The following is a 12,338-nucleotide window of genomic DNA, read 5'->3' as shown; positions in this document are numbered from 1 at the left end:
CGTTGCGTTTACTAACGAGTATATAATTCGCAATGACGATGAAAGAGTCCTTGGCTTAAAAACCGTTCGTGAGAAATGCGTATCTGCATATATACATTAGCGTTTCGATCGATAATACGAAGGAAATCTAATCACCGGTCACGAGGATCATGACAGTCATATTGGAAAGATGCCGAAGAAACGAGAATTTGCTTTTCTTCTTTGTATTGTGGTCACGTGTGCATAGTCGCGTGATCGTTTCAGTATCACTTTTTCCGATCTTCCATTGAATCTCGAATCCTTTTCCTGAATTCCTTTTCTTTTCGTTTCGATTTAAGGAGAGTCCTTTCTTTCGTTCTTTATGAAATCTGAGTGAAAGCTTGGAATGTTTAGCTTTTTTGTCTTTTTTTTTTTTTTTATTTATTTTATTTTATTTTGCCTTTCTTTTTTCCCTTTTTTCAAATTCCAACAAGGGAAAGATTAAATATTTCACACGCGTGTAAAGTACGTTTGATACTTGTATGAACAACGTTTGATTGAAGTAACATTTTTAAAAACAGTCTATCTCTCTTTCTCTTTCTCTGTTAGAGACGAGAGGAAATTACATGCGATTACCTTTTGTATTATTACATTATAATTGAAAGTATCGATATATAGCAAATTATACTATTCTGAAATCTCTATAGAAAGTTCACAAGTAATCTCTAATGAAAGTTCACAAAAGTGATGTAAATTAAATATATACATGAACTTATTCCATATCGTTCTATTTTATTGTCTAATGTACGTAAAATCAAAGAAGCATTACCAATGATAAAATCAAAATTGATTAGAATCGAAAGTTACATATGGACATCTTTAAACACAAAGATATTACGCATGCATTTAGTTTAAAAAATTTTGCTAAGGGTGCTTTTAGTTTGGCAATTTCCAGACACGATTCCTGTTACTTTAAGTTGCATCATTGTGATTGGGAATTATACACGCCCCCGCTATGGAGAACTTCTATCGTAATCGATATTTGTCTGTATACATACACATACACATTTACACACCCACACACGAATGAATGTATGTATATGTATACATACATACGAGTATGCATGCATCTATATATCTATGTATCGAGAATATTACATACGTTTTTTAAATCATGTAGTATCTGTTCATTTGCACAAAGAAGAGGAGAAAGAAGAAGAGAGAGATACATACATAGATAGGTAGATATTTAGATAGATAGGTAGGTATAGATAGATAGATAGATAGAGATAGAGATAGAGATAGAGAAAGAGAGAGAGAGTGATATGAAGAAAAGAGAGAGGGGAAACACAAGAACGTTGCTTGCTCCTTCACTCTTGTAGGGACCGCCCGCCATTGCCGTTCTCGTGGGAAAGGTAATCGGTTTGAAAGAAAGAAAAGTGAGTTGCGGGTGCTTTGCTTTGCTTTGCTTTGCTTTGCTTTACTTGCTTGTGCGCGCGCGGACACGGACGCGTGCCCGAGCCAAGTCTCCTTCCGATCTACGTTGATCCACGTTGATCTCACAGTCAAGATCCGGATCACTTCTCGTTCGCATTTATCGATAATACCTTCTCTTTCGTCTCCCTTGCGTTCCTTTCGCAAGATTCTTTTCGATTCGTCAAAGACCACGATGATTGACATTGTTTTATTATTTTATTATTCTTTTTAATTCTTTTTTATTTTTTCTTCTGGTAATATAAGTAGATCTTTTTTTATTGGCTTTGTTCGATAATGAAGTTTTAACGAATTAGAAATTTGTTGACACTCAAAAATCTTCGTTTGAAAAGTTTGAAATTTGGGAGAACTTTCGAAAGAGACCATCTTTAGCTTTAGTAACCATCTTGCTTGAAACACTTTCATTTTCATTTGATGTAGGAAAAAAAATTTACCACTTCTTTCTCGCTGCGTACACGTATAAACGCTTAGAAAGTAAATCCAACCTGATGTGCTTCCTGCATTTCGTGAAATTAATCATTCAGTGGGATTAATAACGCCGTTATTCTCAGATGCTATTAAAATTCCGAGTATGGTACATCGAAATTTATTTTTTTCTCTTTCTGCTCTATCACTCTCTCTCTCTTTTTCTTTCTTTTTTTTTCACGTTATCGTTATTAATTATTCGAGAAGATCCCGTCATCAATCGAGATTATATTATATACATTTGATCTAATTAAAAGATCTTAACTAAATAACACGTGTTCGATAGACTTTACTACTTTCTCGGAATCTCTTGAGATATCGAATATTGATTTGCATGTCACATTTTTTTTTTTATCTACCTATATATATACACATCGTATATGAAGCGTATTACGAACAACTTGACGATTTTCGAATTTTTACACCCATATAGTTATATACATACATACATACATACATACATACATACATAAATATACACTTGCGATCTAATTAAGGAACGAAATAACGAGCTCGGCAACTCCTTTCTAACGATCGCTTTAATATAATATAAAAATAAATGTAGTTTCACGGATTGAATCTTTTTAACATATCGATGTTTAATCTTGAATTTAATTATTAAAGAGAATTCTGGGCGATTTTTCAGAGAAAAATAAGATAATCTTAGAGATATTAACTAAAATGTATCTACTTCCTATAATTGTGTATTTATACATACATGCATATATATTGTTAATCTGCATAAAACAGTTCTGGACCTTTCCCTTCGAGATTTCTCTTTTCTTTCTTTCTCTTTCTCTCTCTTTTTTTTTTTTTAGACATAACTAAGTATTTCACAAATATTATATTATATTCACCGAAAGGTGTATCTTACTTTTTTATAAAAATGTACAAAACTTTTTTATACGTGTATACATATATACTTTATTTTTTACCTATATCAGCAACATAAAAAAAATTCATAGACATTTCGATACTTGAAACGTTTAAAGATTTTTCCCACGTAAGAAGACAGAGAGAGATAAATATTCTTACGATCTATAACTTATGGCACTTCGTTCCTTCACGCTTATATTTCGCCAAGATATTTCTCTTTCTCTTTTTCTTTGTGATCTATATATCTGTGCATATTCTTAACTATGCACGACCATGAGATTAGGTGCAATGATATTAGCAACGAGGCGCCACCCATCGAAAGCTATACTTATATCTCGAATGGTTGATTCCATAAAAAAAGAAAGAAGTAGATAAAGAAAGAAAACGAATTATCAACGTAGAAAACCTGCGACATTTTGTAAATTATGTGATTTAGTTGCATTGACCTAAATGTTTAGATGCAACATAGTAAATATTTATTGATAGTAAGTATTCTATCTAATCGTAAAATAATATGTATTTATATATATATTATAGAGTTTCTCAAAAGTTATTATTTATTTCGAAAAATAATTGGAATGAAGAAAAACAGGTTTTTATGACATGCAAACTCTATTTATTTCAAAATGTGTCATAAAAAATGAATACTATTGATATATCTGTCTCCACATAGTGACCATCATATTTAATGTTCTACAGAACTCAAAAGTAATAAATTCTTTTCAATATTTTAGAAGTCCTGCAAGTCGATAATCGCGAATCCTCTTTTCGCATTTCATGCCTTTTATTTTACATGTTACCAAGGAAATTCGTTTATTTACCAAAACGAAAAACAAAGTCATCAAAAAGAAAAATTTGATGTCACTAAAATAGATAATGATTTTTGAGACATCCTGTATTTGAAACATGATGTATTCACGTATTGGAAAGTAATCCTCATTACGTTTGATTAAGACAAAGATATGAAAACTCATGAAAGGAGATAAATCGTTTCTTCTTGGCATATTTAACCGTTAGATTGGATCGTTTCCATTAATTCGCATAATTCATAGTTCCAACGTTCCGACTTGCCCGTATTTCGTATCTATCGTAGAGTAGGAAAAATGTGTAGTAGGAAACGTTTTCGTTGCGGCTAGCCAGGAAAGTGTTTGCTCCATGCTGTTTGACCTATCTGTCGTCATTTCGCTTTAACACGATTTCGACGTCCTAGAGAAAGGGCACTTCTTATCCAGTTTCGAAGAGACTTTTGGAACTTATATATATTAGCATAGTTTAATTAATGTATGTATTATATGCAACATTGCAGGACTTTTGATACTTTGATTTTGAAAGCCAAGAAAACGTTTTTAAATTGATTTTTTTCTATTGGAGAAGTTTTTTCTTTGAATTTGTTTGTTTTTTTTTTCTCGAACTTGTTCTTTTTTAACACTGTTAATATTTTGGTCTGGTCTAGATTATTGATCTAATCCTTAAGTACCCATTATTATTTTTTTATAATCTTTGTATTATATGTGTAATTAATTTTGACGCAAAACATACGATTTTAGTTATTTGTGTTTCGTTAAATTTTATTCCATTTTATTAGGACAAAATTTATCGTCAATTCGTATTTGAAGTTTTTCATGTTTCCTTTTTATACGACAAATTGTTTTGTTAAAATAATATCATTATTGTATTAATTATCGTTTAAATATATTCAAGAAGTGATTGGTTCAACATTATGAGATTTGCATCAAGTTATAGAAAATTAAAAAAAGAAAAAGAAAACAAAAAAAGAAATGAAACAATGTTATGCTCAGACATCTACATTTTATTAGAACTTTTTTAAAAGAACGAAGAGAAACTTGGAATCGATACATTCTCAAGCAGAAATCAAGTTTGATGATGATCTACTTTGGAAGTTATCATTTAATCATTTTTTCTTCCTTTTCTCGTCTTATATCCGGAAATAGATACTGCAATGTTTTTTCATCGTCTTCCCTTTCGAATCTCTATCGTGCTTTTCTTTTTCACCATCCTACTTATTAGTTTCTGGTTTATCTTCCGCCCTTTTTTTCTTTTCAATGATCAGAGGAAGATTGAGGAAGAGAGAAAGAGAGAGAAAAAGATACTTCTTCAGCGAGAATCGAGTTAGAACCATTTCAATTTTCACTTTACCATATCACTCTCTTTCTCTTTTTCTCTCTTTTTCTCTCTCATACACACTCTCTATTTTTTTTCTGTCTTTCTCTCTCTCTTTCAGTTTACATCTCCCGCTATCGTCCTAGCCTTTCCTTTCCTTTCGACGCAAGAGCTTTCTGACTTTCACGTCCTTCAAGAAAAATTACCCTCACATTGTTGCCCTGAGTCACGAATGAACGCTGATTCACAGCTCGTACCGTGTGAAATTTGACGAGAAACGTTTAAAGATAACGATCTGTAACGAGAATTTTTTTATTTTCATATGGGATCTATTGGAGATAACGAGAAGTTTCTCATTTTTGGGAGCGCTTTGTTATCCAAATATTTTTTCTTTCTTTTATTTTGAGTATATAAAAGCATTCAATTTTTAGCGATCGCCAATGTGTTAAACGATAAAGAAATTTTTCAAAAAAACGAAAAAGAAAAGAGACAAATAAATTTGCGGATAGTATATCTAGTCTCTATTTCATTGTAAATATTCTTTTTCTTATTTTCTTTAAATGTGTGCTTTTCCGATGAATTTTGAGGGAAGATAAAAATATATAAAACGTATAGAATATAAAGTAAAACGTAATTGTACTTCAATCGTTATCTAATTGTTAATTCTGCGGAGATAATGCGATTGAGACATATAAAATTTTTCTTTAAGATGCAACTTATGTGTTTTAGTCTATCAAAATGTGTAAAATATTGATAGTTTCCTTCAAATATAAATTTCAAGTATTTTGATAATAATATCTACATGCTAAATATATATATATATATTTATTAGTAATATATTATAATTATTAATTTCAATTATAAGATTATTAAGTACTTTGAGAAATAGTTTCAATAAATTTTGTTTTTCTTTTCTATTTTAAAATTTTTTATAAATGTACATATTTAATAAATGAATATTTTTATGTACTTATCAAAATATGCATTTAGAATTTTTTCTAAGATTAATTTTGCAATATAATTTTGGAATGACTATTAGATATATCACGATTTTGTAATAAATTTTTAAGATCATGATCTCCGCAGTAATACCAAAAAATTTAATAAAATTTTCATTAATTAAAATTAGAAATTAGAGCACTACGATGCGATTTAATCTCTGCTTGATAGCATCTTTTTCCTCTTTTGACACATAAGGATTCGTCAATGGATCCGAATTTAATCTGAAATAAGTAAAGAAAAAATGAAACAATGTTTATCATATACGATATATTAAAAATTATAAAATAAGAAGAAAGTTATGTTTATATTATGCGATAACGTGAAAAATACGTAATCTTAATAAAGACAAAAAAATAATTTAATTGAAAAAAAGAATAAGTCAAACGTAATTCGATTAGCGTTTCGATGTCTTGTAAGTTTACAATATTCGTTTCTTTCTCTCAATGACTTAATTAACTAATTACCTGTAATATTGTGGCGCTAAAGCACAATTCACGTTGTACCACCAATCACAAGCAAAGTCTTGCTGATTAAAAAGAGTCCCATTAGTGCACAGAAACGAGGCTCCTTGCTGACCTTCTCTGCCATCGTGGCATATATGATAGGCCTGAAAAATAACGAAATGGAAATAATAATACGATAATTATTGGAAATAATACTTAAAATTAGTAGCATGTAATTTCAAAAATGTTTTTCATTAACAATTTATTTATATATTATATATTAATTATATATATATATTAAATTATGAATAATAATTATTATATTAAGATATACTTAATTATAACTTTTAAATTGTACTTAAGATTAAAAGCGCATAATTAAAAAAATTTATATTATTAAGAATATGAGTAATTAGAAGAAGATTGTAGTTAAGATTAGAAGTGTATAATTGAAAAAATGTTTCAATTATGATTAACAGTTAGAATAATTAAAAACAAATAAAGTTTATTTCTCACGAGTAGAAACTTTAAAATGCAAATAAAAAGGTGCGAAGTAAAATGAAATAAAATAAAATAAAATAAAATAAAACCAAATAAAAAATATATATATATATAAAACATAAAAATGACATATGTATGTAATATTGCTTCAAAGAACCTCGGTGAGGAGTCTCGAGAAAAGTAAACGAGGAGAGAAAACTAGTGACATTCTTCGCGAAGAAAGTTTGCGACGTCGCGGAAAGTAAAATCACGATGCATGACCGTAAAATACATACATGCGTTTAAACATACGTTTGAATCATGTTAGAGTTATATATAACACAGCGTTTTATAAAATTTTATCGCAAAATAAAAGGGATAGAAAGATCAATCTAATTACTGCTTACATTTCGATCGATTATCTATGTCGTTTTTGAAATTTTATTAAGGTCTGATGAAATATGTATTAATATTTTATTTGAAATTAGAAACGAATTTTTACGTTAATGAGGGAGACGAAAAACGTAGCAATGAATGAAAAAAAAGGAACAAATAATTTTACAAGAAGAAAAGAAAAAGAAAATGCAAAAGAAATTTTGTACTCTCTGCAAAAGAAATTTGTACTCAAAAAATGAAGAAGGAAAAGTTTTTGTGAGAAAAAAAAAAGAAAAATAGAAGCGAAGTTCTCTTTTAATAAGAATAAATGAAAAAATGTTATTTTTTAAATGAAAAAAAATAAAGAAATTGGATATAGTCTTAAAGTTATTACGTATAAAAATGATTTCTCAAGTAACATATGTAATCGTCAAAAGTATAACGTCCGTGTCATGTTGTAAGTCGCAAGTCGCATCGAAGAGAGTTTCCTGGGTTCTTCATTAACTGAATTAACATCAACGACTGTTCTCCCACTATAAGAAATAAGCTACACCCTAAAAACTGTTGCTTCATAATTATACGCTCTGTTTATTCGATTATTCCTTGAGCTCACGATGCAATAACTACGAGAAGGGATAAGAATTTCGGTGCAAGCCATGAATTGGAAAGTGATTTCGAGAGGTCTTTAACGTTGTCGATAAATATCGCGAAAGTTATTTACCCTTTGGGCAAATATTTTTTCTTTTTTTTTTTTACTTTCTTTTTGATTGATCCGAACGTGATAACGTTCTCCATCTTTCCTTCTTTTTTTCCGTTTTTTTTTCCTTTTTTTAATTTATTATTAAAAACTAGCTGTCGAAAGTTCTTCGATCGTCGGACAATAAAAGAGAGATATACTTTCCCTGAAAGAGAATTGCATAACACAACTCGACACAATATTGTGGATTCGTATCAGCGTCGAATGTAGAAGTTACATTTTTTCAAGACGTTCTCTGTAATATTTTTTGTTTTCTCATTGTTGCTGAAGCAATATCTGAAAGAGATATAAAATCAAAAAAATGTCTATTAACGACCAACGATATCGATGAAAACCGTTCACTTTTCGATAAAATAAAAAAGAAATTGTAAGTAATTTGTTAGCAATTTTTTTTAAAACGTTGTGAAAAGAAAAATAGAAATAAAAAATCGTTCATGTATAATCACGATAAATAATGTGTCACAGCACCATGTGCGTTTCCGCCGGAAGTTTTTGAAGTTGCCTTGAAGCTTGTATAATTCTTTGCCGTTCTCTCTAACGTTTTGCTTTTTCGCACAATCTTTTCTTATATTCGAGACTTTTCATATAACAATTATTAGACATTTCTTTTTCTTTTCAATTTAAATTAAATCTTAATTTAATTTTCTGCATAGTTTCTACATATCTGTACATAAGTTTAGAAAGATATTTTATAATACGTGAAATCTATAATATACATTTAACAAACATTACTTTTTGAATATGGAATATAAATTAATATTATGACAAATGAAAATGAAGTGAATGTTCAAAAATATATGAAATAAAATGAAAGATATTAATTAAGAAGATTGAAATCGCTTCATCGAAAAAGAAAAAAGAAAATCTATAAATAAATAAAAATATTTTTAATCGAGCTAAGAATAATACAAATTATTGTTGAATAGAACAACATATAATCAAGGGATTCGAACGTAATTAAAGATTTCTTAATTAACATTCTCTCGTTTTCCTACCTATTGCGATGTCTCAGTAATTTGCTTCGATAAATTACTGAGATAGAATTCGTAACTTCTTGAAATTGCTACTTCACAATAGAATAAATGAAAATCTGTCAATTACAAATAATAACATAAGATAGATAATTGTATACGTGATTTTATATTTGCCAGATCAATCTTAGATCAATGTACGTAGATCTCTAAGGTAATACGCGTTAAAAAGTAACAGTGTATAGTTTAAGATATTCGCATGGTATGGACTTTCATTGCAGAAGTCCTTGATTCAGGACGTTCTTTCCAGTTTATTAATGTTGGAAAATTCAATCTCTAAGCTCGCGGAAGGATTGCAACATGGTTGAAATATTTCAAATGTTCAGACTTTGAACGTTCTCTTACCTTTGTATAATAAAATTAATGATTGTATTTTAGAATCTATGGAAAAACTTTTTTATACAGTTATGAAAAATATTATTTCATTACAATCGAATAGTTACAACTTTAAGAATTTCAATAATTACGATTTTCATAGTTTTCTAATTATTTTTTTCTCATTTGTTTTATACTTTAGTTTGTTACAATTGACAGTAATTTAGAATTTCTTTAATCACAGAATCACATTTAGAATTTGTACGTTCGCAGTTTTTGTTAGTTATTTTAGTCATTTTTATTATAATATTTTCATGTATTTTGTTTCTTTTTCATTCTTTTTATGCTTTAAAATAAAAAAATCATTAGGCAGGTTGAAAGTTGCCATACGGAACAAGCATAATTTTTATTGATAAAAAAGATAATTCATAAAGTCATATAATAGTTGATTTACCTGACAACCGGTCTCTACATTCGCGTACATTCCTGGTACATGGGGTACATGAGCACAAGAAAAACTGGTCTTTGGAACGCTGTGATAAATCGGATAGTCTACTCCAGGAATACCGGGAATCTTACTGAGATCTTGTTGATCCTTTTTCGGGAATTCTGGAACTACAATTGGCCTTTGGAACTTCACCACAGGCTGGAAATTTTGATAGCCATCGTCGTAATAATCGAAATTCGCTGCACGTTTCTACGAAAAGAAATATCATCATCATCATCGTCGTCATCGTCGATAATAATACCCACGTAAATTGTTCAACATAAGATTAAACGAGTTTCTTTACTCGTTTTAAAGAATGTTCATTAACAAACAAAAAAGAAGACAATAATAATAATAATAATAATAATAATAATAATAATAATAATAAAAATAAAAAAAGAATTAATGTTTAGCCAAGAAGTGCGATAGAGATAGATAATTCTTAGCCTTCATTATGCCCAAGGTAAGATCGTTTTTCGTCATAATTATTATCGATATTTTATCTTGTCGACTTGAAGAACGATTAAGTTTGATCTGGGTATACTATAACATCTGTGAAATCGTAAGACGATGATAAATGATTTGTAAGTACCATGATTTCACAATTATTATTATTGTCATTATTATTATTATTATTTTTTTCTTTCACATTTCAAGAGAAAGATAGAAAAAAAGAAGGAAAAGAAAGAAAATTCATGGAAGAACGTCGCCGTAAAGAAGATGTCCTGCGAACGGACCAATTACAGTTGTTCGCGAAATACGAATTTCATGCGAATTATACTCATTAGCCTCTCACCGGACGGTTTCTTCGCGATCATAAATATATTTTCATGGAATGCAACAGCGGTTTTTACATTCACTGTGACTGGTAATTTTACTTCTTGAACTGCACGATGAGACAACAACAACGGGGACGGTTAGATGAATTAGGCTTTTTCTTTCTTTTTCTCTTTCTCTTTTCTTTTCTTTTCTTTTTTTTTCTTTTTTCTTGTTTTATCTTTCTTTTGTATTATTTACCTGCTGAACGATGCTGCTAGTAACGATGACTACCGCGAGGGTGGTGAAAAGCAGAGCGACAAGGACACCGTGACTACTTGGCATGTCCGCACCGGGTTTGATGATAAACGAAACTAGTCCAGCTTCCGTTGAACCGCGAGAGAGAACACTTTGCCAGGTGTGTAAGAAATTATGTCACAGTTGAGGGAGAGAAAGTCTGCCTGTTCTGTAACACGAGTTCACAAACGTACTCCTTCCCTTCTATATCCATCTTATCCCCCTCTCCCTATATTTCTTTATATACCTGTGTATGTACGTATACGTATATCAGCCTATGTATGTATCTGAAACTAACGTAAAATAATTCAAACAGGGCCGCAACTAAAACTTCGTTGTTCTCTTTTTATTTTATCTCGTATTATTTATTTGTACCGTCGTTGTTCTATATTATCAATCGAATTGGTGGGATTAGGTCAGATTTTTTGATTCGTAAAAAAAAAAATTAATTCGACATTTGGTTACTCATTTTATTTTTTTTTTTTTAGAGATTAGAATTTCGCTTTTCTATTTTCGTTTCTCCTTTTGAGATAGGATCGTGCCTGAGGTTCTCCTACCAACAATGTTAAATATTACAACGCAATTCTAACGTAATAGTTTGAGTAAAAAAGATATAATTTCGTGGCATTTTACCAACGTAATGCTGATATTTAGAGAGCTTAGGACCTGTTATTCCGCTGTATCGCAGCTATGTTATCAAAACGGTGTAATTGAGAAAAGGCTTACAGTGTAGCAAGTTAATTTGCGGGGTTAATGTTTTTATCTGATCTTTTTTTACACATTTTTTTGTTTGATTTACAATATTGATCGAGAGAATATTCAAATTTTACTTTTTTGTGTAAGATAAGTGAAAAAAAAAAAACGGCAACTTTATATCACTATACATTTTGTAAAGTAAATTATTTTATTTAAAAAAAATTGAAAATCATTATGTCTGGTAATTAATAGAAATATATGTTTTTTCTTTTTGATACTTATATACTCCGAATTTTAAATATACTTTAAATAGATGCAACATTATGCGAGGCTGTATATCGTAAAATCATTCTACAGGATTACTAAATGGAAAATAGAGAAATCTGTTATACCAACATTAGATAATTAATCATTTTTTTTCATCAAATATCTTTAGAAGTTTTCCTTCCTATACGCCACACATACTCGCGAACACTCACGCGTGTGCCGGCCGTCACACGCGTGAGTGTTTTTCCTATCATTCGCGTACGGAAGCAAGGAAACATATCCTCCCTGATTGTAACAAAAATTATATGCAGAGAGATTCCCTTAACTTCCGTGTAAAAATTCCATGATGATTGGTCCCTAGATGATCTAACCTGAAACAAATAAAGAACGAAAGAACAAGAGAAAAGGAAAAGAAGAAAAAAGAAAAAAGCAAAGGAAACGAAAAAAAAGAAAAAGAGTTGTTGGAGATGCCGATAGGGCAGCTCGCTCAGAGGTCAACCAACGGCCTCTCTCAAGAG

At 30.0% G+C, this 12,338-nt stretch overlaps 1 protein-coding gene across 1 annotated transcript; it reads right to left on the bottom strand.

The window, feature by feature from the left end:
• Positions 1–5,895: 5,895 nt before the first annotated feature.
• LOC122632425 lies at positions 5,896–11,610 on the bottom strand. Its single transcript, XM_043819177.1, has 4 exons — positions 10,822–11,610; positions 9,772–10,014; positions 6,381–6,523; positions 5,896–6,137 (listed from the first exon to the last, which is right to left on the bottom strand). The coding sequence occupies exons 1-4, from the start codon at positions 10,903–10,905 to the stop codon at positions 6,047–6,049; spliced, it is 561 nt and encodes a 186-aa protein (XP_043675112.1). The 5' UTR covers positions 10,906–11,610; the 3' UTR covers positions 5,896–6,046.
• Positions 11,611–12,338: the final 728 nt, after the last annotated feature.

Source organism: Vespula pensylvanica, chromosome 10 (genome assembly GCF_014466175.1).
Source record: "Vespula pensylvanica isolate Volc-1 chromosome 10, ASM1446617v1, whole genome shotgun sequence".
NCBI lineage: Eukaryota > Metazoa > Arthropoda > Insecta > Hymenoptera > Vespidae > Vespula > Vespula pensylvanica.
Note: the sequence above shows the minus strand (reverse complement) of the source record. Positions and strands in the feature narration are given on the sequence as shown.

Excerpts from the sequence above, each read along its gene's own strand:
- LOC122632425 (XM_043819177.1), bottom strand. The coding sequence starts at position 10,905 with ATGCCAAGTAGTCACGGTGTCCTTGTCGCTCTGCTTTTCACCACCCTC. Across the intron at positions 10,015-10,821 it reads CTAGCAGCATCGTTCAGCAG|AAACGTGCAGCGAATTTCGA; the intron begins GTAAATAATACA and ends TTCTTTTCGTAG. Across the intron at positions 6,138-6,380 it reads TTAGCGCCACAATATTACAG|ATTAAATTCGGATCCATTGA; the intron begins GTAATTAGTTAA and ends TACTTATTTCAG.